This window comes from Fistularia commersonii, chromosome 13, assembly GCF_037954325.1.
Source record: "Fistularia commersonii isolate RoL2024-O1a breed Wild chromosome 13, RoL_Fcom_v1.0, whole genome shotgun sequence".
NCBI lineage: Eukaryota > Metazoa > Chordata > Actinopteri > Syngnathiformes > Fistulariidae > Fistularia > Fistularia commersonii.
This window is the reverse complement of record NC_141296.1, coordinates 12,202,436-12,230,049: the sequence shown is the minus strand read 5'-3', so window position 1 is coordinate 12,230,049 and position 27,614 is coordinate 12,202,436. Positions and strand designations below refer to the sequence as shown.

General features: G+C 40.1%; 1 protein-coding gene across 1 annotated transcript in view; it reads right to left on the bottom strand.

The window, feature by feature from the left end:
• Positions 1–27,614, bottom strand: part of rxfp1 (relaxin family peptide receptor 1) — an 89,776-nt gene that overhangs the window by 44,744 nt on the left and 17,418 nt on the right. Inside the window, exon 2 of the mRNA XM_086158546.1 lies at positions 23,952–24,089. Coding sequence (XP_086014672.1) covers positions 23,952–24,089 — 138 coding nt within the window. The remainder of the gene's footprint in view (positions 1–23,951; positions 24,090–27,614) is intronic.

The window sequence follows — 27,614 nt, the reverse complement described above, 5'->3', positions numbered from 1 at the left end:
TGCGATCTACGATTAAGTGAAACGAGCCTTCTTAACCAAAGCGGATAAATGGTGCAGAGAGATGGGGCTGAGAGAAGCGGCATGTTTGGCCCGGTAGCTGTAACACACCAGGAGACGGCAAATCCCAGGTGAAATTCATGATGAAATATTAACAGTGGAGTATGTCTGTCTGTGCATGATGGAATCTCCTCAGATAACACCGGTGTTCATTTTACAGAATATAAGCAAGACATAATATCCTCACCTAAATAGAATTTATTTATTTCATTCAGTTCTAATGTTCAGAAAAAAATGGATCGTGTAAAAAAAAAAAAAAAAAGAGGTTGAATTACTGTGACGATGTTCACATTATTTGATGTTCGAGGTCATTCTACGCTACCTGGAAACCTGGGGTCCAGTGGTTAGTATTAGAATTTAGTATTTAGCATTTCTCCTGTGTTCTAGGGCCACGTTTATTATGGTCATTTCAAAAGTTGAGTCGTCTGCTGACGGTTTAATTTGTATCCAGGAGTGGGTGTGTTTTGGATGTGTGGATAACGCTGCACAAAACACAGGAATGAAGGACGGGAAGAGCGAAACAAAAGCGACCAAAACTAGCACATGACATTCTGGACTTTGGGTCAAAAACAAATTACAGATTTAAAACAGCAAAGATTATCCAACCGAATCTGGAACTCAAAACAAAACCTTTATTCAAAAATGTCCGCTATAAAAGGCAAGTGCACTTTTGAAGAGAAAACTCTGTATTTTGTCACATTCAGTTATCGACCACCGCATTTAACCCATTATGGCTGATCCATCAACAGCGGGACGCCGCTTAGCAGCAACAGGGGAGCGATAAGTGGGCAGTGGTCAAATTTCGCTGACACTGTGCTGAACGTACAACTGAATACGACAATAAAAGTCTTCCTCTCTTTCTTCCGTCTTCTTCTTTCTCCCTGAGCCAAGACGCTCTCGGCGGAGAACCGCGACATGCAAAGAGGGTTTGTGAAAGCAGACAGTGATATGCAAGAAAAGTATAATGAGGCAGTCGCACAAACAAAACTTCAGATAGAAACAAGGGGATCAATTGGGATTTAAAAAAAAAACAAAACACCAAGGGGGGGTCGCCAGAAGAAAACCAATAAACCATCTTGGAGGAAGACATTAAAATGCTTTTTTTGGAATTTTAAAAAATGGAAAGAAAGGATGATGCAAATGGACGTTAAAGGAGAAAATGTGTGACCTCCCTGGAGTTTTCTTTTTTTACATCACCAAGAACTACTCAAGGTTTTGATGTTAAACGTGCAAGAGCTTCACGGATTTGTAGCTCGCGAAGGGTACAACCCACGGAAAAACATTACTGGAGTGAAAACTGTGTGGTTTACACTCAGTTTTCAGGGTGGAAATATGCAATATTTTGTAAACTTTCTAAGAGCAAATTTGGCTCCTTCTATGAGCCAATGTGACTCTGGACATGCAAACACACAAACACTGTTCTTGACCCTGAAACAAATCAAAACAAATCAAGGATCGCGGTGGTTTTGCTTGACATCAGGCTTGCAGTGAATGGAGAATGCAAATGCAGATAAAACAATTGATGCTACTAATTTACTGGGAGAAAAAAAAAAAAAAAGATAAATTCTTGGCTGAGTCAAACAATTTACCAAGGTTTGTGTGATCAAAGTAACTGCTGGGGGATTGAAATACAGCCCTCCCTCTATCTTAATGTTCACTCTTTTCATGATGGTGGATAGCTGGGCGGGCCTTCAAAGGTAGGAAGATTTTTTTCTTCTTTTTGCACATGTGTTGCAGAGTTAGTGACATGCAAAAAGGTACAGTTGCCTTGACTACATCCTCTTAGATAAAAAAAAGCAGCAGTGGAAGTCAAGACTCCGAGCTATGATTTGTAAGCCTCCCCTAAATGCCAGCTTTTTAGGCAAAAAAAAGGAGTTTCCGACAGCGATGGCAGATCTACCCCACTGGCAATTTCCAGTCAGTCACATAATCAACGATGTAAAAAGTGACAGAGGACCTCAGTTGGGAACGGGAGAAGTAATAATACTTTAATAATGTAATAATGTTGAAATTGCATTTGTATTATCATAAGCTGATGGACACATCAGTGTCCATCAACTACCTGGACATATTTAATAGAATTTGAGTGCGTGCATTTATCGGTTTATCTCTGTGTGCATAGAAATACTCTTCTTTTGTAGGAATACAAAGGGTCTAAGTAGAAAAGAAAACATAACAAGAAGCATTTAGATCAGCAATAGAAAGAGGTATTGCTTTTAAAGCTTCAGCAAGCCTGTTGCAGAGAGGCTTGTAGTTTGATTATACATATGCATCTGGAATAAGAGTATTTCCAGACCTGGACAGTATTTTCACTTCACAATCCTTGACAGGTTTAATCCTTGACGTATCGGCCTTTTTCTGACAAATTTAAAAATCGAAACAGCCAACCTGCAAACATGTCTGCAGAGCAAAGTAACTTTAAATCGCTTAGAGTCCTCGATTTAATAGGGTATAGCTATTAAACTGCGAAGACGCATCCTCATTCTGTCTGTGTGAACATAAATGTTTGATATGTTTGATTACCATTTCAGTGAAATAGTAATTAGTAGCTGCCAGACGATATAACTTCTACCAATACATACTGGAACAAGGTCAAGCGGTTCATCCATATTGTCTGTAATTACCGGTGAGGAACTGCCACAGAGCTAATGGCCAGTTCCAATTGTATTGCATCCAAAACAACAAAAACTGTAAGGACAGAAAAAAACAAGGGCAAGAAAAAAGTACGCCAGATTAAATGAGTTCTTGGAGGTCAGGCAATTTGTTGATGAACCGTTGTGCCCACTTGATTGGGTGATAACCATTCCTCTCATTTCTGTTTACAAAGGGAGCTCCACTTTTACCGGTCCATACGCAACCATCACGCTGTGGTTTGTCCTCATTCTATTTCTTTTTTATCACCACCAAACATCCTACAATCTTCCTGGAGACCTCATTCTTTACCGACTCACGAAAGAAGCTTGGATAACATGGCAAATGTGGCATGTCTCCATATATCCATAGTCTGTGGCAATTTGCCACCAAGTCTGGCTGAGCAGCTGATACTGGACACGCCATCAGTCAAATTACATTCTGCCACAGTCGTGTAAGTGACAATTTGACATCTCATCAAATCCACTTTTTGGGGCCGTAACTGAAAACTAGCTCCTCAGATGATCTCGCCCACTGGGTGTCCTGGCGAGTGCAATTTAATACACTCCCTGCACAATACCAGTCGCAAACTTTAGTTGGTAGTTTCAGGAACTGTTTAAAACTATACCAAGTACACCCTTAGACGCGATAGATCCATATCCGGGTTTCAAAGAGAGACAAAAAACATCCATAGTTTTCAGGTTCGTCTGGGTCAAAGGTTAAACCATATCTGGGTAAAAGGTTCTTTCAAGATTCACCATTGTGTCTACATGGCTTGATATATTGGCTGTTTAAAACGTACAGATACTTCATTTTGGAGTTTTCTGATCTGATTTAACCGATGGCCTCTCATTCTGTTAAACTGCGGATATTAGGGTCTCTTAACGGTCACATCTGTCCATCAAACCCAACTGGGAATGAATTTTAATCACACACAGATAGTTTCACGGTCAAATTATGACAAGGGTCACTGACTTAATTTTCTTAACATAAACACAGAAAATGAAAACAATTTCTACTATTTATTTGTCCTTAATAGAAGCCTCTCCCCGAAGGTACAAGTCAACAATGAGTGAAGAAACTCAAAGCAGAAAATAAATGTGCGGAATTACACTGCCCTAAAGACTTTTTTTTCTAGCTTTTTTGTAACTTTAGGCCGTACAGGGACACACTATATACAATCAGTATTTGTCGATGGCCTCAAGTCATTCATTATCATATCGCACGGCATAAATTGAAGCAGATCTTTGGCTCATCCGCTTATATTTCTAAAATGTGTTGTCTTAAATATGGTGTCTTTGTTAATATCTCCTGACCTGATCAGTGTTTATAAGAAACAGGATGTTTCTTTATCGCAACTCGCGCAAGCCATTAAAAACCTTTAATCCACTTTCATCCGAAAAGGATAGGACACCAGTTTCCAAGACATAGCACAACAGCCATCAATTCCGGTATCCGTCTACCAATATATTCACTATCCCTCCTCTGTCCATGACCCAACCATCTCAGTCTGGCTTCTCTGACTTTCCCTCCGAAACATCCAACATGTGCTGTTCCTCTGATGGACTCATTTCTGATCCTATCCATCCTGGTGACTCCCAAAGGGGACCTCAACATCTGCATTGTCATGTAGTCAAAAGGAGTTCAGGGTATATAATGGGATGTGCCTCCTTGAATCTTGGCTTGGAATCGATGCCGAGAACACATCCATCCCAGAATTTTGCACAGTCCAAGATGATCGGGACAACGAGGCATGCGGCAAACGCAGAAGTGGGTGTCGTGCGGTCTTGATCAACAATTGGTGGTGTAACCCCACTCATGTGACTACCAAAGAGCGGATCTGTACCCCGGACATTGGCCTTAGTAGAGTAGAACTGAGACCCTACTGCTAGCCCTGAGAATTTACTCATGACATCCTGGTGGTTATCTACATCCCTGCTTCCTCTGTTACTTGCTGTCTTCAATATCCTGGCTACAGACTCAATACCCAAGTGCGACTTAAGTCATGTCATTTGGACAATACCCTCCCATACTTTCCAGTGAGAGAATTCTTGCAAACTGTGGATGCATACATTCCCCCTCTGCTACCCCCACTAGGTAGGTCTGACCATAACCTGGTGCACCTAACCGGCTGCTCACTGAGGGTATCACACACCTTCTGCACCATTTCCATTGCTCCAGCTGAGTCAGTTCATTGTTATGCAAATTGCAAGTCTTGGTAGACCAGTGACATCAAAAGCCTTCTCAACTGCAAGAAGAGGGCTCTCAGAGCTGACGGCAGAGTTGAGGTGCGAACAATCCGATATTTATTCCGGGTCAAGATCCAGGGGGCTTACTGGTAGAAGATGGAATAAGGTGGGGAGTCGCTTGAATATCATCACTGTATTCAGGCCATCCAATAATAGAGGGGTCATGGTTGGATGCATCAGAGGAGGCGATGAGTCGGAATACGGGGCTGTTTTGGGGTACTTTGTCTCTTGCTGTGAGCAGAACCATCAGCAGCTTAATGTACCCAAGACGAAGGAGCTGATTGTGGATTTTAGAAGGTCCAAATCACCTCCTATCACGTTTCCATCCACGGGGCTGGTGAAGACATTGTGGAGGACTACAAATACATGGGCGTCCACACTGATAGCAAACTGAACTGGAGAAAAGACTCTTAAAATCTTTTAGAAGGTCAAGAGCCGTCTCTACCTCCTGAGGCATCTGAAGTCCCTCCACTTTTGCTTAGCTGCTCAGAATGTAGGAGTCTGTTGAGGGTAGCACCGTCTTGTACGACGCTGCATGCTGGGGTCGCAGCCTGAGGGTGGTTGACACTAACGGACTTGCACTAATCCGTAAGGCCAGCAAGGTTACGGGGTTGGAGCTGGACTCTCGGACAGTGGTGTTGGAGAGGAGAATGTTGCTCAAGATGAGGGCAATTCTCAAAAACACTTCTCACCATGACATTCTGACCAATTGTGGGAGCTCATTCAGCAGCAGTGCACCTTGGTGATTCCTCCGAGGTGCAATACTGAGTGTCACATTAGTGTCACATTTCTGCCCGTGGCGATCGGGCTGCCTTGGCCTGGTAATAACACCATACAATCTCACCTCCTCTATTTGTTTGTATTATTTATCTTTTTTTTATTTTTTCATCTTAAACCTTGATATGGCAACACTTATATTTCATTATCTTTATTATCTTAATCTATTTATTTATTCCTGCTAATCTCTTCCCATTTATCTATTTTAATTCTTTCTGTATAGAACATCTGAGACTATTAAATTTTCCTCCGGGATCAAATAGGTATTTATAATTCTGATTTTGTAACTTCTCTTTTGTCTTCCTCTAGACGAAGGGTTTCAGACTCAAATACACGGTGAGCCAAATTTAAAAAAACTGGTTCAAGTCGAGGGCTGGTTCGTTCAATGTTTATTGAAAAACGTATTGACATGAACTTATTAACCCTGAAAATAACAAAGCCTTTAAATTATAATTATTTTTAAACATTAAATCAATTAAAAATCAGTTGCTACAATTTGTTATGTCTCTATTTGCAGCATTCCCTAGGTAATTTCTAATTAAAACATTTTTCCACAGCCAAAAACTCAAACATGTGCGAAATACTAACTCTGCTTTTTTTTTTGTTAGGTTGAGGAAGAAATACAACCGTTGATGTAGCTCCAATGTGTCAGTGTGTGAAACGAAAGGAAGCCTTCAACAGTCATCAAGCGGTTGACGCATTGGGATGAAAATGGGCTGCGAAAAGCAGCTTTTCACGAGAAATTTCCTGAGTAATTCCTTGCGCATTTTCTCCCGGGCAGCCCACCAGTTCACTCTTTTGACCGCACATCGTGGGCGCTCCATCTGTTGTCAGTGCCACAGGTTTATCCCAAGGCTGGACTATTTAATTTATGCGTCCGCATACCGCTTCAAAGATATCCTTTCTCATAGTTGCGCCATGAATTGATCATAACCCCAAAAGTTCCTCTGTTACGCACAGATCTGAATCCACTCTACGGATAAAAATCGACAGTTTAATTTTGTGTGATTCTCTGTAATCAAACATTACCCCTGACACTTTTATTCATCCTTTCCAACCTGCTTGAACTTATGCATTCACCTCTTTTCCACATTCTCCATTGCTCTGGACTCTTGACACCAAGTACTTAAAATTTGTATTCCCTGTCGCCTCATCGTTCCACTTGGGTCTCTCATTCAGGCACATTTATTCTGTCTTGCTGCGACTGACCTTCGTTCCTTTATTCTGTCTTGCTTTGAAAAAGAGGAGTTAAGTTTATCCATCTTATCTATGTTGATTATAATTCTGCAGACTTCACATTTCAGCATCTTTCCAACAATGCCTTTTGTTTTGGACTATTATGTATTTTTTTTGTGGACAGCAAAAGGAAAACAATTTCATTGCACAATTTGCAATTGCAACACTTTATTTACTGTGCATGTGACAATGAACACTTTGAATCCTTGAATATTATATCAGCAGAACCTTTGTTAGAATACATATATATATATATATATATATATATATGTTATAAGCAACTGTCTATCCATCCATTATCCACTGCTTATCCTACTTAGGGTTGTGGTAGTAATGGACCTTATCTCGCTGCTATTGTACACCTTGGACTGGTCACAGGGTCATATATACAAACAGACAACTATTCACTCTCTAGTCACACATCTGGGCAATTTTCCCCAAATTCTCCAATTAACCTGCTGCATGTTTGCACTGGGCAGATCTTACTTCCTTTTCCATCATGCTCAGCATGTTTTTAGACTGTGGTGCCACAGTGCCGCCTAATACGCAACCTTAACTGTTGTCTAATGTAAAAACTGAAAACAGTTAGTGGTGTCTTTGAGTATCTAAAAAACAAATCCACTTACAATTAGACAAAGAGAAAAACAAAGGCCTGGTATATAAACGTAAGACTGGGTAGATCATACCCCCTCTTCCATCATGCTCAGCATAAGATCCCATAAAGGCTTAATTATGACCTCTCGACCTGTGACCGCACCTGAACCCACCGCTCGAACTCACACCTAATCAAATAGCAAAAGAAATAATAGCAACATAGTGTCTTATCCAAAAATAAAAAGAACACACATAAAAAGCATGAGTGTGATCAGTTAAAAAACACAATGCGCACTGTACTGTTTATTACTAGATAGGAGGTCCAGGTAAAAAACCTCTGCTTCCTGTTATGTGTCAAACTGTATTATATTGCAACTTGGTATTGTACTACAACCAAGGTGAGGTTAGACAGTGGAACATCTACCCATAATAAAGAGATTCTCGGCTTCCTGTTCCGAAACCTGAAGGACAACAATTTGAGCAGTTTTATAGGCGATGAGAAAACAGACCTTTCATAAAGGTTGCAATATGTTCTTCACCCACTCCTATGGCAAAATCAACCCCGTCATATGAAGATTGTGTTCTAAGTTCGAAAGAAAAACAACCACCACCAAGTAACAAGTAAGAATAAAACGTGGTGATTAGATTTGGACGGTAACATTCTCACTCCTGCTCAAGATACATCTGAAACTGGCGATATGGATACTGACTGATGATATATGTTTTCACCAACAAGTTTACTTTTTCATTGTGATAAATGTTTCCTATGGGATTCAACAGCATGGATGTCAGGTTTGAAATGTGTGTTTAGTGTATTTGCCACTTGTGATGCAACATGGCACTTAAGCACTACAAGGCTCCCGAAGAAAATTGATACTTGAGCATGTAGGTTGGGTGTCTGGCTGCTGAAAGGCACAGTAATTAGACAAAGGAAATTCAAACATAATACTGTAGTGCACTTGAACAGCAGGCCCACAAACACAAAAGCAGGTTGTTATGATGCTAGTGTTAATACTCACTGCAAGTGGGTTGTATGTTATTTTTATGGGTGAGACTTTTAAACAAACTGAATTTTTCATTCATTTTCTTTTTGAATTTCCTTTTCTCTTCCCTTTGTGACTTTAACCATAGATTATGATATATCAATTCTGTGTCACTAATAACCTGGTCATTGTTTCATATAGTTATACAATTTGGTGGTTATTTCACAGCCACATATAGAGAAAATGAAATGTTTATGACCCAGGAAGCAATGGTGTGTTTGTTATTTGCTTCAAAAGAAAACATAAAACACCTTATTCTGTGATGCAATCCAGTGTAGCATCACCTCACAAGGACTGGAACTACTTTATACAGAGATGAAACAGTATCACAAAGAATCCAAAACCATATGAAGGAGATGAAATTGCATTATTTATGTATCAAATAAACTTTTCAAAAATTAATGCAGCAATATTTTTTGTGTGTGCATGTTGTGATTTTAATGTGATAATCATCTTACTTTTTTTTTGAAAAACTTTGCATTTATTCTAAGTTTCCCTAAAGCCCTATAGACATGTGTCTAGAATAACAAGAAATATGGATTGTGGAAGTGATCGAACAGTCAAAAATATTACAGGGCAGACAGGACAAGAGACAGTGGTAAGAGGAAATGTGGAGGGCTTGCTGTGAATGTGAATGAAACACGAGGTAACTCAAGGCACACCACGATCAAGGAACAAGGACACTGAACTCCTGGCTTAGGAGACCATACAATCTTCCCAGGGAATTCTCTCATATAATTATTGCATTGTGTACACACTCCCCCGCTAATCTTGAGGAGGCCTGTGATGCTGTGCTTTCCACCCTGAGCAGGCTGCAGATACAGCACACACATGCCTTCTACCTTATCTCTGGAAACCTAAACCATGCTTCTCCTTCCTCCATGCTGCCTAAATTCACCCAATGTGTCACAAGTTGCACAAGGCACGACATAACATGGGATCTTTACTATGCCAACACTAAGAAGGCATACAAGTCAACACCCCTCCTTCCCCTGGAGAGATCAGCCTGGTTCATCTCAGGTCCGTGTACGGAGCCCTCTTGCACAGACAGACAGCTGCGTACTGCACAATGAGAAGATGGTCCAAGGAGTCGGACAGTGCTGAGAGACTGTTTTACAAGAACTGTGTGGAGTAAACTCTGTGAGCCTCATAGCGGAGCGGAGGACTTGGACAGCATCACAGATACAGTCACAGGCTACATTAACTTTTATATGGAGAACAATGTACCCATCAGGTCTGTACGGTGCTTCAACAACAAACCCTGAGTCAACTCTGACAGAAAAGCCCTCCTTAAGGAGAAGAAGAGGGTCTTTAAGTCAGGAAACAAGGAGGAGCTGAAGGTGGTGCAGAGGAAGTTGAGGCAGAGGATTAGACAGGGGAAGAGGGACTGCAGGAGGAAGATGGAGGACCAGTTGCAGCAGAGCAACATCGGGGGAGTTTGGAATGGCCTAAATACCATCTCAGGCTATAAAGTGCCAGACTCCCAGGCTGAGGGGGATAAGAGTTGGGTGATGAGCTGAACCGGTTCTTTAACAGGTTTGATCAATCATTTAATCCTCCCCTGACCCTATTGTCTCTTCCGCAGTCTCCCCATCACACTTTGGGCCCCTCCCTCTGATCTCCCCAACCCCACTGCCCAACAATCCACAACTCCAACAGCTTCCTCCCACACAAGCATCCTGCACCGGAGTCAAGGAGTGTCCTTCACTACTGATCAGGTGAGAAAAGAGCTCAAGAAGATAAAGGCAAGAAAGGCGGTGGGTCTGGATGGGATCAGCCCTTGGCTACTCAGGTCCGGTGCAGATGAAATCTGTAGGATTGTGGAGCATGTCATCAGGCTGAGCCTGAATCTGGAGAGAGTTCCACAACCGTGGAAAACATCTTATGTGTTGGCGGTACTGAAACCAAAGGACCTCAACAGTTACTGGCCAGTTGTGCTTACATCCCACCTAATGAAGCCACTGGAACGACTGGTACTGGCCCAGCTACTTGAGACCCTAGATGGACCCGCTATAGTTCCCCTACCAGCCTGGCATTTGGATGGATGATGCAACCATCTACCTCCTGCATCGTGTTCTTTCCCACCCGGACGCACTGTGAGGATTACATTCTTTGATTTCTCCAGTGCCTTCACTTCCAGCCAGCCTCTATTGGTGAGGGACAAGCTGGAGCTCATGGGGATGGACAGCCACCTTACAAAGTGGATACTGGACTACCTCATCATTCGCCCACGGTACGTGAGGTCAAAGAACTGTGTCTCAGAAATGATGGTCTGCAGCACAGGAGCCCCTGTGCAGTCTTGGCTCCTGTTCACCCTGTACACTGCGGACTTCATGCAGTTTGGACAACCTCCACCTGCAGAAGTTCTCTGATGACTCTGCCATTGTCGGACTCAAAGATGAAGAGGACAGAGAATACAGAGCGCTGATCTAGTCTGGTGCCTGCACAACTGCCTCCTCCTGAACACAGAAAAGAACAAGGAGCTGGGGGTGGACTTCCACTGGAACAGACACACTCCGACAACCGTGGACATCCAGGGGACGGACATTGAGATAGTGATCTCTTACAGCTACATGCGTGTTCACCTGAACAATAAATTGGACTGCTCTCCTAACATTGATACTCTCCACAAGAAAATTCAGAGCAGGCTGTACCAGCTGAGGAGACTTGGGAGCAGGGGGCTCTCAGGACCCTCTTTGATACTGTAGTGGCACCAGTCATTTTCTTTGGAGTAGTATGTTGGAGCAGCAGCCTATTAGCAGCTGACAGGAAAGACTGACAAACTGCTGAGGAAGGCTAGCTCTGTCTGGACTCTCCAAACATGGATTTCAGGAAGGTGGCAGCTAAGCTATCATGTCTGATGAACAATGTCTCCCACCCCGTGCAGAACATCATGGCAGCACTGAGCAAGCAGCTCCTTTACACGACGGACTCCTTCACCCCAATAGTATGAAGGAGAGATACCACAGGTCCTCCCTAGCAGCTGCTGTTCGACTATTTAACACCAAGCTCTGCTCTCAACTTGTCTTTCATTCATTCCTTTGTCCATTCACTCCTTCATCGACCCAAGTGTCCATTCGTTCACCCGTCCACACTGGTGTTACTACTGTGCCGTTCCCTCTACAAGTATTGTTGTTCACTGCTGGTCACAAATTTTTACACGTTTACTCTGTTTATATATTGTCACATTGTTTACCTAACTATTTATTTATGTTGTTAATTTCTCTTGCACTTCCTCACAGTGGGATGATTAAAATGAATATCCTATTCTATTTTCAAAAAACAAATATATTGCAATTTTATGAAAATACAAAGTTTTCACTTACAGTATTTAAAAGAGCTGCCTTGAAGTCCGCAGGGCAGGATTCAAGGATCTAAAGCTAAAAAGAGTTTTCTGAGAGTAAACTACTGAAAAAGAATTTTTAGCTCAGAAGTTACACTATTGGACTTTCTCCAAATGCTCAATATTCAGTGGAGTGCCTTTTGTCTCTCAAATTCCAGTTCTGTCAGACATTTTTTAATAGATAGAAAACATAGTGCTTTTCAAGTCACCCAGGTTGCGTTCAAAACTCATACACCCCAATAGAATACATAAGGAGGAAGGAATATAGACCTCACGGGTATTCCAGAACTGCGAGTCCTAAAAGTCCTCCTATAAATGGTTCCATTAGGCCCTTCTACATGCCTTATTAAGGTAGTCTGCCTTCTTGGCTCAGATAAAAAGGTAGCACATATTTCAAAAATGCATTTTGAGAGCCACAGGAGCAGGAAATAGCAAGTTGCAATCTCCCCGCACAGGTATTAGGGAAGAGTTGAGGTCAAACGGGCAGTTTCACTCTCCAGTCTACTTGACTGCGCAGTTAAAGGTCCTGCTCTAGGTCAGACACAGTATGTGTCATAACTTTTATCACACACACCCACACGCACACACACACACACGCACACATTCATAAATAAATTTTTGTATTTACTTCCAGGAGTGTTCCATTGTAGATTTCAGTTCTTGAATTAGTTTCTGTCATGTCAAACTTGAAGTTAATCATGTGTGCCATTATAAAGTGCAATTTTTTTTTTTATATATATACAAGAAGTGAAGTCAAAGAACCATGCAATTTGAAATGCTGAAAAGAGGAATAATTCTGGAAAGTGCAGAAGCAATCATGTTAATTCCCTTCAACGCTGGAACTGCAAAAGTGCGATTGTGACTTGGAGTCGTTTGAACCATTCAAAGTGTTTGTTTGCGTTTTTGGGGACTTCAAATTCCCCACCAGTTCTTTTATCATTATATTTTGTGAATTGAGAATTTTATTCATTTTTTTTTTTTCCGATTTACTGTTGCACCATTGTACTGAAAATGTGATATATTTCAGTGAGGGCAACCATTGAGGTTGCTATGCCATTCCCCTTAAATATCAGAAAACCTTATATATCTTCAAGTTTCACCTGTTCATCAAAATGCCTGGCCCAAATGTCTCGGCAAGGTTAATGTTTCTCTTGAGATTTTATTTATTTATAACTAAAATATTTTTAACTTACTTCTTGTTATTGATTTGGTTCATTTGTCAGTGAAAATGCTTTATTTTACATCCGTTTTTTTTTTTTATACAAGATCTGTGCTCTTTTCATGATTTGCATTGCACTACTTCATAGCTTTTTATTTCTCAGTAATTATTTAAATTAAAAAACTATGTTGTTGTTTTTTCCCCACATAATCTAAAACTAGTTTGTATGTTTATTCTTTTACATAATTTAAGTTTTGATAAGAGTAAGAAAAAGTCTAACAACAACTGGAATATGCATACACTGTATACTTATTTTTATTCTCCCATGTTTCTATTTCTGGAGCTAAAACCCTCTGGTCTTGCAGTTTTGAGATCTCACATTAGAAAAAAAACAAAAAAAAACGCAACACCCGAAAAAACCATTTAGCATTTAGAGTCAATCACTGATGACGCTCTAATCTCCTGCAAAATGTATATCTTATATCAATTCAGACAACAATTATGAGCGAGGAAAATCGAGAATGTGATTTCATGGTTTGATTCACCATGAATATGAAATTAGGAAAATTTCTCTGAGTGACTTTAAAGTTTGTCTTCAAAAGGAAGATTAAACTATGACCCATTCTATGCATCATATTATCATGATGAAAGAGTTTAGATAAATGATGACAAACAAACCGACACACAACTGAATCAATAATTGAAAAGCTGACTGCTTGATTGCATTGCCACATAATATCAGAATGTTTGTGTGGCAACATTGGGATTTTGCCTGCATACTACTTGAAGTATAATTTATGTACACACAAAAAGGCACAGAGAGGGAAAAATGAATTTCATCTCTAACAACACCACACTCTTCAGTCCATATCTGTGGAAGGAAAATTAAGCTGCAGCACATGTTTCCATGTGAGCTAGAACACACTGCTGTGTAAAGCTTATAAAGCAAGAAATCACATAGAAGGAATAAAAAAAAAAAAAAAACATGATTTCAAAAGTATGACCTACATCACATTCTCACAACCTGCCGCCCCTGCTGGTTGTTCATTCTAGTTATATAATCAGGGTAAACGGGGGACACAGAATAAGTGGAAAAGGTAGCTGCTTAGACAGAACAGCAACGGAGTGCATCCCATACACTGTTGCTGTTCTGTCAAGACTGACGACTGATAATTTTGATAATTGTATCGCCAATCAAAATGATGCTCCTTCGATATTTCTGGGATCCAGAGAAAAAGTTGTTGTTACCTCAAAAGGCGATAACGTATGCATCAGATAGAAGCAGACGGTTGTTCTCTATGCACAATACTCTGCAGTGGTCATAGGCAGTGCAGGACATGGGAGCTGCTTGTTGTTGCTAAGGGCGAGTGGGAGCATGTTGAAAACCAAGGCAGCCATACCTGGGGAGAACCTCTGCGACTTCAATCAACTGCAAACTGTTTTTGCAGGGAGAAGACTTTATGAATTTTAAACTGGCACAAAAGTACTTGATCAGAGGGCTTCATCTCCGTTGTATTCATATTGCACCGGATCATTTATTTTCATATTTTAGTGATGAGCAAATGCTTAAACCATGTAAAACTCTGAGAATAGATCTCAGGCTGTGGTGGTTGGAGAACTGGGTAGATATGGGACAAAAAAAAAACCATGATACTTGAACCAATGGCAACCATGATTTCTGTTTTGGAATGGAATGGTACTACGCACACAATACAAAAATTCTCAGACTTTTTTTTTTTCCCCATGGTGTTTCGTTCAACACATTCCCAAAAGAAGAAATATGTATGAAAGAATGAGCTGTTTGAATGAAAATTCAAGCAGGGTGCTGTCAAGGAAATTTCATCCTTGCTGGATATTCCACTGGGACTGGATCCTAAACTATCTCCGCCAACAAATAAAACATGCACTGGCTGAACAATAATGTGCAAATTTGACATTAGCCTTTGGACGGCATGTTGACGCCGGACAATGGAAGTCAGACGAATAAGGTAAGGTCATTCAAAATATGCTTGACTGAGTTTTGAATTGGCAAAAACTCAAGTGGTGTGTCCAGATCCCACATAGCCTTGTTGGAAAGAAATGGAATAGACATTGAGAGTTTGGCCTCAGACAACAACATCGGTGTCCTGGAATGAACTTGTTCCACTGTTTAGAATGAATTTAGAATTTAGAATGGAAAGTCATTGAAGGTCTTTTAGGGCTCAGGTCTCCCAGTAGTTTTTGTCCTTAACTACAAAAAAAAGTCTTAATTGACGAAGAACCATCTGCTCACTTACACATGTACTTTTAACCGGCCCAGAAATTAATCGCTGCAAATTGGACCGATTTTTGTTTACAATTTAAGGTATGTGCTCAGCTAGCAATGTTTATAAAGTATGGGTGTTTTGCATATGATGTTCAGAGAATAATGATGCATTGAGTCTTATCTGATTAACTGCAGCAGGAACCATCTAATTGCAGATGACACTGGGGGTATAAATCCATTCGAAGAGTTGCTAGAATTTGGCACAAGAGCATACATAATCCTTGTAGTATATTTTTATTTTATATATGGAGTATAGGATGACTCACTGGTAACTGCTTATGTTTCTGCTCCTATGACAACAGACTGCCTTTTGCTGTGCTTGCACTACATTCGAAAAGTAAAATAATAGTTGCACCATAATCTACTTGTCCCTTCAGTTGTTAATTACCCGCAGGTGTACATAGGGAGATGTGTCAGCCCATGACAGAGACATTTCCAAAACAATAGCTCTCCTTAAAGTCTGCTTCACTTAACCTTGTCTTTCTCTAGGAGGATTAAGTTGTTGAGATTTCACACTAGTGGACTAAGCCACCTGAATTAAGGTTCAGCACAAAACTGAATTAAATTCCCTTCCATTCTAGGGGCAATGAAGAGTGTCTATAGGGTTGGGTATATATGTAAGCCCTTATCAAACATGCAGCTTGTCCCACAGTTTACTTTTCACAAAACATATCGCTGTCTGGGAATCCTTTTAAATGTTTTCTCTTTATATGTCCCCTCTTGCTGTTAAAAAGACCATCGAAGGCCAGTATCGTAGAAGTATTGGATATGAATCCATGACATATCCCCAGATAAGATTGTGATAAAACACAATGCCTCGCTCTGTAATGCAGCAGCAATGGCTGTTGTGACGACCACGAAAATAATGTCTTTGACCCCCTTTTTTTAAAATAGCTTGAGAAAAAAGAAAAATGACTCAGTTTGGCGGTGAGTCATGCATTGCGAGAGAAAAAGGAAAAAAAAAAAAAAGGAAGAATGCCATACTTCTTTTATTAGCGCCCTGATCGAAAGATGGATCAAGTGACTCCACTGATCAAAATGTTTTCCTCTGCATGTGTATGTTATTCATTTGTTTTCACTGCAATTTACTGAACATTGACTTGTGATATATAAATGATGGATTTCTTAACTATATAAACACAGGTGTGTTTTGTTTAACATAATGATTAAATGTCCACCTCTCACTTTTGTCCTGGTTAAATCTTTGACAACCATAACTTTGATGACTGAGAACCTCCATATATATTTCTAAGATTGTGTTAATATTTATATCATCAAATATAAGAAAGTAAATAGATTTATGTCACGCAAACTTGAATGGAATTACCCACAAATCTAGTAAACCTTAAAAAACAAAATATGGTCAAACCAAGATAAGATAAACCAACAACAACATCAGGGATGACAAAGGGCAACATCAAGGAACAGTGAGGGTGAAAAATACACAACCAGAACTAAAACAATATAAATACAGTGACAAAAATAAATAGCAATGAATAAAAATGTCATTTCATCTTCATTTTAAATGATCCATTTCCATCTTGTGTGTGTATAGTTTGTATTAATTTTTTCTTACTGAGAACATTAAAGGGTTTAGTATTCATGTATGGAAAATCCCTCCATGCCTCTCAGATTTAGAAATAATGATCAAATCTTACAAAGCCGCAATATTATTAAAGGAAAGAAATCGAACCAGCCAATACAGCATGGCCACTTAATACATTTTGCTGTCATTAAAATAGCTGTCAGGTACTGAATCGATTTATGTTTCGATCAGACCACGTTCACTTCTGAATCACTTTTTTCTCCACACCCCATCCTTACACCCTTGCGCTACAACCTTATTATAGTGGAGGTGTTTCGTGTGTCTCGGTGATCCTTGTTGGGGGACGAAGCGTCCCCGGTAGGGTCCCACTTAGTAAAACTCAGGTGCTATGATGGGAAACAACTATGGATCTAGTACTCTCGCGCCCGGATGCTGGTCATTGGGGCTCCCCTCGAGATCCTGGCCTCTAGATTGATCTCCATAAGGCAGTGGTCCCCGACCCCCGGGTGATCAATTGGTACCGAGCCGCACAAGAAAAACTTAATCATTTCCGCTTAAAGTATTATCTGAGTCTGGACGATCTTTTATTTTGAAAAATAATTCTCTCGGTGACGTCTGGGTTACTTGTAAGCAGAAAATTGAACCCACAAGCCCGTTAAAATGATTAAGAAACAAACATCTTTGGAGAGTTTCTTTGCGAAGGGGAAAAGACCCAGTGAAGAGACAGGAGAAGAGCCTCCTTCCTAGAAAAAGACAGCTTTTAACAGACAATACCAGGAATCCTACTTGAAAGATAGATTTATCCTGGTAGACGATTCCCACATACTAAGCATAATATGTATAATATGCACTCTCTATAATATGCGGCAAACGGCTCTCCAACGAGGCAATGAAGCTGTCAAAACTGCTTTGCCACTGAGAGACCAAACACCCGGGATTAAAAGACAAGCCCCTGGAGTATTTTGAATGAAAAAAAAAGGAATGAAACGTCCATGAAAATAAAATTTTCTTTATAAATGTCTTTGTGGCACATCTGAAGCTTATTTTGAAGGGATATTTAAACGTTACAATAGCAACCAGTCACGAGTCAGAGATAGGCATATCTACAGTTTACGTAGTTAAATGTCACTGCCTGTATTCTCCCATGAATACTTAACCTTGCCATGGCGCTAAAGCAAAAAATCCACTTTCAGGCAGTGCAGTGTTGAGACTTCACTTTCGAGTTCCGTGGTTTGCTTTCCATGTTACATTTCAGACAACAGACACACACACAAAAAAAAGGTGGTCTGTCGGGCCATTAAATACATTACGACATGTGGACGAAAACTTCCACTCCCCGGTGATACCGATGCTACGTTATCATTTTGTTGTACAGAATAAAACACAAAATGATCGCAGAGGACGGACAGAAGGCTTCTTCTGTATGTGTATGCGTATTACACGTTGTGCATAAATTAGGTGATAGGGCGAGAAGCTTGGCCATTCAGGAGGGGCAAAGAGTATTGACAGGAGTCAAATGAGGTGGTTCAGGCATCTGGTCAGGGATGCCTCCTGGACGCCACATTGCGTGAGGTGAACATCCTGCTAGGAAGAGGCCGCGGGGAGGACCCAGGACACACCGTGTCTCTCGGCTTATCTGGAAACACCTCGGAGGAGATGCACGGGGGAGAGGGAGCGGGGAGAATGAGATCTGGGGGTTCTTTGCTTAAGATACTGACCCTGCAACCCTAACCTGGATAAGCGCTAGAAGATGGATTGATGGAAGACTCCAGAGGGTAATTTGCTGTTTAGTCACTTTCTTTTGACTTTCAAGTGGCTCACAGCGATTCTCAGATATTAAAGCTACACTACATCATTCAGATGGTATACAGATGTCAGTAAAAGATAACGGCATCACTGCAATCGCGCTACAGCGCCATATGTCAGCTTCACTGTTTATTTCAAGTGACTGTGCTCGCTTGAGGTGCCAATTTCCTACACAAATATGTTGAGGATATAAATATGAGGACTTAAAGAAATTAACAATAATGATTTAAGCTGATATTTAGAGATACAGTTTGTCAACATGTGGCCTTGTGATCAACAGGTTGAACCCCGCCTCTTGCCCAACGACAGCGGGGGCCACATACGGACTAATTTGATGTCAAGGGGGTCAGACCAGTAAAATCATTACCTAGAAGTAACACTGAGTCCAAATTTTTCCCGAGTGTAAAGGAGGTAAACAGGTAAATTATAAAAATCTTTATATGTAATGAACCGTTCCTCTAAAAAATACATGACGAATTAATATTAAAAATGAATATTAAAAAACAATTGATGAAATTACGCCCTAAAAATATGGTTGACTTAAATGAGAAAATCTGGTCACTGTGGGAAAATTTGCCTCTTGAATTTTCAAGAAAATGGATTGGTAGCATGTAAAGGGGAGGTATAATGTTTACAAGGCTAATGGGGGCTAATCTGGTTATTAAATCAATCTTTTTAATTTTGCAGTTTTTTTTTTGTGCTATTGTTTTTGTGTTTTTTTCTTAAGAAATAAGAAAAGATCATTTTAACAATGTCACTAGATCTTTTTTTCCATCAAAAAATCATTTTGTTTTCAAATTTTGAAGCAAAAAATAAATTGCAAAGTTATTTTTTCACTTTTTCCTTGCCCGTTTTTTTTTTTTTTTTTAAACCCCCTGTATAAAACCCGCTATTGGCCCGCGGGCCACGAGTCTGTGACCCCGGTATGGATCATCAATGAATGAAGAGTTAAGTGGTCTCTCACATTGGAATTAGTACTGAATCTGTAAAATGATTTTAGTCAGACCCAAGCATTACCCATCAATTGGACAGATCGTTCAAACCTGTGCTTAGAAACATTTGCAAAAGACTGACTTATTTTCCAAGACCTGTAAAAGTTCTAATTTTATTTTTTTTTCCTTTTCACAATTTCTACTCTTGTTACTGTCACTGTGTTATGTAGCCATTTGTACAGTAATAAACTCACTTTGTGAAGCCTACCTCTACCTTAAACATTGACTGATCTTAAGTGCTTTTCTGAATATTGGCCCAGAAAAGCGAATTGCTAACATTGCTATCTGCACTTTTTATTTTAGATTGTGTTTAATGTTCTTTGTCCATTCATTTTATACCTCCACAAAGGTACAAATCTGTAACTGTCAACTGGAACCAAATTCTTTGTATTTATTAAGATACTTAGTCTGATTCTGATGTAATACAAATGGTCAACATCTAGAGATTGGTCACTCTTTGGTAAGGTGTTTTCATTTTGCTCATTACATACTCTGCTAATGTCATTTTTATCACATAACAATTTGTCGGGGGTAAACTAAATATGCACTGCATATTGTATTTGTAGAAAAATGAGCCGGAATGCAAGCGTATTAAAAAAAAACACTTGGTGATTTAGAGGGAATAATGTAATAATGTATGAATTTGTTGATAATAACTTTCCCACCAAATATGTACCTTAACTTTATCTGACCAAATTACCAACACCTTCATGAGGTTCACAAAATAAGTATAAAAACATATCCCTGACCATGCGCTAGTCAAACAGGCAGAATTAATATGGATTTCCAAATACTCAGTATGACTTTACTTACCTAATTTTCATGTCATAGGGAACATGAGGTATTCATAAAAGATAATGGTCAGTGCTTGTAATTGTTCTGGGGCAATTTTGTCATTCAAATATTATTTGTATGACAGGCCTTTTGCCCTGAAAATGATGGTTTTGTCAGAGAGGAGGCAAACAGGCGATGTCAAATCAGGACATCTTGGAGATGGAGCACTTAGAAAGAAGCAAATTATCTGACCGGTGTCACGTCACTTTCTGCTGGGCATTGTTCAACTCTGACTCCTTTGTCAGTCGTCCCCAAGCCTGGACAAATGATCGAGCTTCTGTGAAATCACTAACAGTACCAACATCCAGAACAGCGTGTGACTTTGGCACTTACACACAGGAAGCAGATTTACCTGCGGTTTGAGAACAAGGATTTGGCAGTTGCTGATGCAATGTGCTACAGTGCATCAATAACCGGATGGTAACTGTTTGACAAACGCTATTAAGCTATTTAATAGGGATTGTTATGGCGAACCCCGGGAACGCTATTTTTCACACAGAGAAAAGTGGGGATGGCTTTGCAGCTCAGCGGCACGTCAACAGCTCCGACAGCTGAAAGTTTAATTCACTCACCGCATATCCTGATGTATTTTTAAGCAGGGGGGAATTTATTTGCTTTCTGAGATTTGGAACAGGAACGTTGAGACTCCATGGTGCGGTGAAATTATAGAGTTTCTCGATATAAATCGATCTTTGCATATACTGTACACCAGTTAGCGATAACATCACTACCAACTGCCTGATATTGCGCAGGGGTCCATTTTGCCCGAATATTCTGAGGTATCTGGCATTTGATCTTAGCAATAAATATATTAAATCCTAAAATTTTCAAAGATGAAATCTCCAACACAACCGCCAGATGCTTTATTCGATTGGGATCTGGGGTTTAGTTAATAGCTTCAACATCTTTAAGGGTTCCAAAAACTGAAAGAGGCCACTGACGTCGGTATTACTCTTTAAGCATCAAGCTTACTTGGTCTGCTTTAAAAAGGTACTGTAGGTGGTAGCACAGTAACATCCAGATGAATGGTGAGAATCAAGGTTTGATAACAGAAGAAGGCAATTCAGTGTATCAAATTTCCTCTGTCAGTTGGCCTTCTTCCCGTATTACAGCCTAGTGCCGCACAGCTGCAAAGGCGATAAACTTACAGTGTGACCCCTGGTATACAAGTCCTTTTTTCACATAATGACTGATCCCTGCTCACTGCTAAACTTACCCCACACCCAAGGCCTACGCAAAAACCTTATATCTTGGAACAAGGTTTGAGCAGGTAGCAGAGGGAGAGATATACTGAAACCTAAAACAGAAAGAAGCAAGAGAGAACCTTTTACATCCAATTCTACCCATCGCACAGTCTTCCAAATTGAGCGTGTGAAACAAGTACAGCACCCAGATGCTTCTTGTCAGTGTGAATTTCAATTGCAACACTGCGCCGAAAGTTACCGACAGTCAGTTAAAATATGTATCGGTCTGTGCGCGGATTGTAATTCTGAGAGCGCTGATCTGGCTGGGAATTAATGGGCCTGTTCACACCTGAAATTTACATGCAAAGCAAGTGATGTGATCAAAGGGAGGTCGCAAAAAGTACGTGATGCACCTGAAATCCGCTAGGAATTACAATGAGTCTCTAGATGCATCTGTGGTCACAGCTCACGTCCATCTTTTGTGGCAAACACTTTCTTTCTCACAGCAAGTCGTTTTGAAAACCGTGGGAAAAGTGCAGGACTGAACGACACGCTCGCCCGAACCGCGACGAGTAACCAAAATCTTGCTCGGAACTCAGCATATTGCCTTAAAAAGGAGCAAAACGTTACTCAAACATAGCAAGGAATCATTTTTGAAAATAGCGATGAATTTCCGAAAATCACAGAGAAACATTTTTCAGGCCAATCAAGTTTGATTCTTCTATTCGCTGCCGCAGACATCAGTACAAGCTGTACAAGTCAAGTGTTTTCCCAAACACACATTCATTTTCCCAAGATGACCCGGTAAAACTTATAGAATGGACTTAAAACCAGAGACTTTTGCAAGATCTTTGACAGTTGGATGTTTTGTTGTTTTGAAGTTTCTTTGTTTTGATTATCAGTCAAAGATCCTTATCTTAATAATGTATATCTGAAAAAAGATCAGTGTCATTCAGTTTAACTTCTTCGGGATGATTTAAATTAACTGGCTTGGTGAAAATATTAGCTGCTGTAATGGCCTTTTAGTTATTTGTTATTTCCACATTACTGGGGATGTAGCGACACTGTACAGTAACAAATTGTGGCCTGTTGAACAGATGCTTTTCCATTACTTATCATCAAGCCGCATTAAAGATGCAGATGCTACGAATTAAACGACTCACCGGCTTGAACTCATTAAAAGCATCTGCTCACGCACGTTCACACTCCAACACACCTCTTGACAGTTTTGACATCAACAATTTGTCTCTTACAGCAAACTTAAGTCGCCACGGTCTGTGCGAGCGCAGACATTAGCCGTTTCAACCCTCCGTTCAGCCCCCTCACTCTCTTTTAGAATCGTTGCTGTATGTTAAATTTAATTGATAGTTGGTCATATTAGCATATTTCTCATCGATCACCTCGCCAGTCATCACTGAGGAAGAGATATGTTTTGGTTTATACATATTAATGTATGCAAGCCTACAACAAAATAAATAAGGTCTCAGTTTAATACATCAAAATGATGTGAAACAAAAAGAGAGCATGGAATAAGTTATGCACAATGTAGACTATTTATCACATGGTCACAACTATAATGAATTATTTACAGTGATACTTTGGGTCAGAAAATCAAAAAATTTAACAAGCTTATGACAAATGAACAAAATTTATTGTATTGTAATTTTAGTTGAACATATTAATGTATGACTCATTTGATAAAAAAATGATATTAAATTTTGAGTTTCTCAAAAGCTTGAATGCATAAGAACAACATCTCTATGGAAATACAGCTATTTCTGTTAAAGTGATGTCTGTAGCTTCTATAACGTGTACTTTTCATGCCTTGCAATTTATCAAATTTTCTGTAACATTTTGTGTGTGTTTTATACATAAATGACACCTTGTTCTGAAATACATGGTAGACACCAAACATAATGTTTCAGTCACACTGCATGGACACACACAAAACTCTTAACCACCTTAGAGAAAAAAAAAGTGAATTAGTCATTGGGCCGAGTATTTTCTAGTTTGGGAAAGAAGTGAACCAATGAGGAAAGTCCTTCATAGATCCAGGATTAGTTCCAGAATAGAATTCCACAACAGCAAAGCACATATAACAGTTACTTTTGTGCTGTGGTTCGGATATGGAACCCCAACAATGACAACGCTGTGTGGCCTCATAAAGAATGATGAAAGTAGAACCAACAACTCACCACAGTTCTCCTCATCCGCTTGATTTCCACAGTCATCCATGCCGTTGCAGTGCAGGAGTTGAGGGAGGCATAAACTCAGGTTGCCACAGGGGAAATATCCAAGGGGGCATTTTGCCTTTTCCGCCGTAATGTTGAGTGCTATAAAGGGATCATAATGTAGGAAAAAAAAAGGCAAGTTGAAGATTATGTGTGTTTACTTTTTAGCCACTTGTCCTCTGAAGAGAAGAGACATGGTTAAGGTTTTATTTTTTATTTTTTATTTTTTTTTGGGGGGGGGGGCATTTTCCAGGACTTATACAAAACATTTTCAATGATAAAGTCACTTTGACAAATACCCATAAATCAGATCGTTCCTCTCTGTGGAAGTTTTGAGGACTGTGGTCTTTTACCAATCAGAATGTATATGGGGGAAAAAATTATATATTCAGGTCTGTTTTTCTGTGGAAAAAAATAAAGCAACCTCATTTCATATTCATAAATTATTTCAAACATTCTTGCCAATGAATGTCACTGTAGGAACATTAATATTAGTTTTAAGGTGATATGAACACTTTAAGGTGATTATAACACTGTTTACAAATTGTCTTATTTTCCTGGGTTACCAGACCACGTGGAAAACTAAATATATCAAGAGCACTTGACAAAAATATCAGTTATCGTTTGTATTCAGCATCTCTAATTATAAAGATTTTGTATGCATTAGTACAAGCAAAAATCATCAATGGGCATCATCAGTGCATCAGGGAGCTGATTAGTATTCTTTATGCAGTGAATACTTTCTGATTAAAATTCATTTGCAGCCACGGTTTTGTTTTACTTCAGAATGTTAATCAACCACAAATATATAAACAGCATCAGAGACACAAATGTACTTCAAATTCTAAGTAAGCTGGAAGAAATAATGAATTCCCTCATTCAATCTTCGGTTAATCATTTTAATTCCTGATTCAGGAACTCATCATTCCTCTGTTTCAAATACAAAAAGCAGCAAATTATTGATGAGGCCGAAGCCGGCACGCCTGCCGTGCACACAAAGATTAAGAACACGTATGACTTTGGCGTTTGCATTGGTGGGGCCGTAGCAGTCGTACCCATCTCTCGCCATCTGCTAAAACTAGCCATCAAATACTTCTTGATTTCAAAATAAGACTCAAATCACTTCTTTTTGAAAGCTAAATTTGCCATTTCATCTCCAAATATAGTTTAAAATAAATAAATAAATAATGCTTTGACAGAATGACTGAATATTGCTTTCAATACAACTTGTGCTTTCACTAGTAACTATTTTCCAACATCCCACTGGTATTTTGCGGTGTAACAATATTCAACTTTTTGAAAAGGTGGCCATATTTTGACTATAACGTCTGGACCATAGCAGTGCGGTCTGTTCTAATATATTTATTGAGTTTAAAATAAAAAAGAAAGCTCTAAGAATTAATCACCTGCTGGATGTCAAACAGACTAGGTTATTTCATATTCAAAAGCAATTTGGTTCAAGATAATTCTGTTTATGGAGGGGGAAAAAAAAAAAAAAAATTCAGAATTATGTCCCTCATTATATTCTGTTTTGCCCCAGCTTGATTTAATTGAAAATAGATGTAAAAATGGTGATGCATTGTTCTCAGACAGCACCTTGTGCTGCATTAGATAGAGGTTTTTAAAACTATCATCTAAACACATTCACTCCACAAGTGCTACCTTGTCTTTTCTGGCACCAGCTGCTCTGCAATGCAACGAGAATACCTCAAACAGCAGGTGATGGGCAAGCGGTTGCCATTTCACACTGTTTAACTGAGGTTTCAAGGACATTCTGGTCCAGTGCTCTGTTGACAGCGAATGCTGGGGATGCGTTGTTGTGGACCTCGACTCAGACATTGAAGGTCAGCAGAGGAAATATTACAAAGACCTCCTCAATCCTATCAACACGTCTTCCACTGAGGAAACAGTCTCGGGAGTCTTGGGCGTGGGGCTGAAGTCCACAAGGGAGTTCAAAAGCGTCTCAGCGGCAGGCTGGACGAGCTCTGTCCGATGTTCTGGTGGACATTCCTCTGCAGGAATGCGAGGATGTCAGGGACAGTGCCTCTGGATTGGCAGACCAGGGTTGTCCTATATAAGAAGCGGGACCACAGGGTGTATACACAAATATCACTCCATCTACTGCAGAGTTTTGCTCTAGGCATTGTGCCTACAAGGCCTACTTGAATATAGTCCTCTCAGTTTCATAAAGAGTCAGTAGAACAGAGTATGTTCATTCTTACATGGCCTTATAGAACAGAATGGCCTCATAGATAATAGCAGTTCAAGCGTTTGTGAAAATGACCGAATCAGTAAGCATGAACAGGTAAATTGCTCCACTTATGAAACACTTCCAGCAGGATATGAGGCAAGGCAGGTGATAACACAACCATTCTGTGGTTAGGAGATGCTGGAAGCTTTGCAAAAGGAAATTAAGGCCCTTAAAAAGCTGCCACCAGATGAAGTGGCTTGGGCATCTGGTCAGGATGCTTTCTGGATGCCACACTGGTGAGATTTTCCCATCCACCAAGAGTTCCCTGGGGAAGACCTAGGAAACACTGGAGGGACTTTATCTCTTGGTTGGCCAGGGAACACCTTGGGATTCCTCCAATGTGTTGAAGTGGCAGAGAAGGAAGTACACTGCGTGCACAATTCTTAGGCAAGTTTCATTTATTGTACAACTGCAGCGCTCTTGGTCAATCCTAAATGTTAAAACCCTTGAACCTCAACATTTTAGTAAACATGAAGTTTTGGCTTTCTTAGGAGAATATCTATATGTGCACCATTATCAGGCAATTAGTGTGCAGAAATATGCAACTAAATGGAACAAAAAGATTTCCCCCATCTCACTTGTTTATGTTCACATGTTAAACTCAATTCTGACCCCCCCAAAAAAAAACAAACCAAAAAAAGCCACAGTGACCAATATAGCCACCATTCTTCTCAATAGCAGTCACAAGCCTTCAATTCATAAAGACAGTCAGTTTGGTGATCTGGTCAGAATCAACTTTTTGTGCAGCCGCAACCACAGCCTCCCAGACACTGTTCAGAGAGATGTACTTTAACTTCACTGTAAATTTCCTGCTTAAAAAGGGCCCAAAAGTTCTCACTAGGGTTTAAGTCCAGTGAAGAAGGCAGCCCTGTAAGCTTTTGTAGCCACGAGAACTTTGATGCACGTGATGGGGCATTGCCTTGCATTAAAATCTTCTTGAAAGACATCTTGAAAGATGCAGACTTTTTCCTGAACCACTGTTTGAAGAAAGGGTCTTCTAAAAATTGCCAGTAGGTCTGAGAGTTGATTTTGAGTCAATTTTCTACCTGAAAAGGTCCGACTAGCTCATCTCTAATAATACCTGCCCATACCAGCACCCCACCTCCACCTTGCCGGCGTCTGAGTCAAAGTGAAGCTCTGTTTCCGTTACTGATCCAACCACTGGCCCATCCATCCGCTCCGTCAAGAGTCACCCTCATCTGTCTTGAGATATTTCTTAGTCCATCCTGATGCTTCAACGAATGTGTCTTGTTCGGAGGCGGTCTGGTTTCAGCCTTTCTTACCTCGGCCGTGTCTCTGAGAGCCGAACACCTCGTACTTCTCGACACTCCAGGTAGGTTGCAGTCGTGGACTATGGCAGCGCTGGAGGATAATGG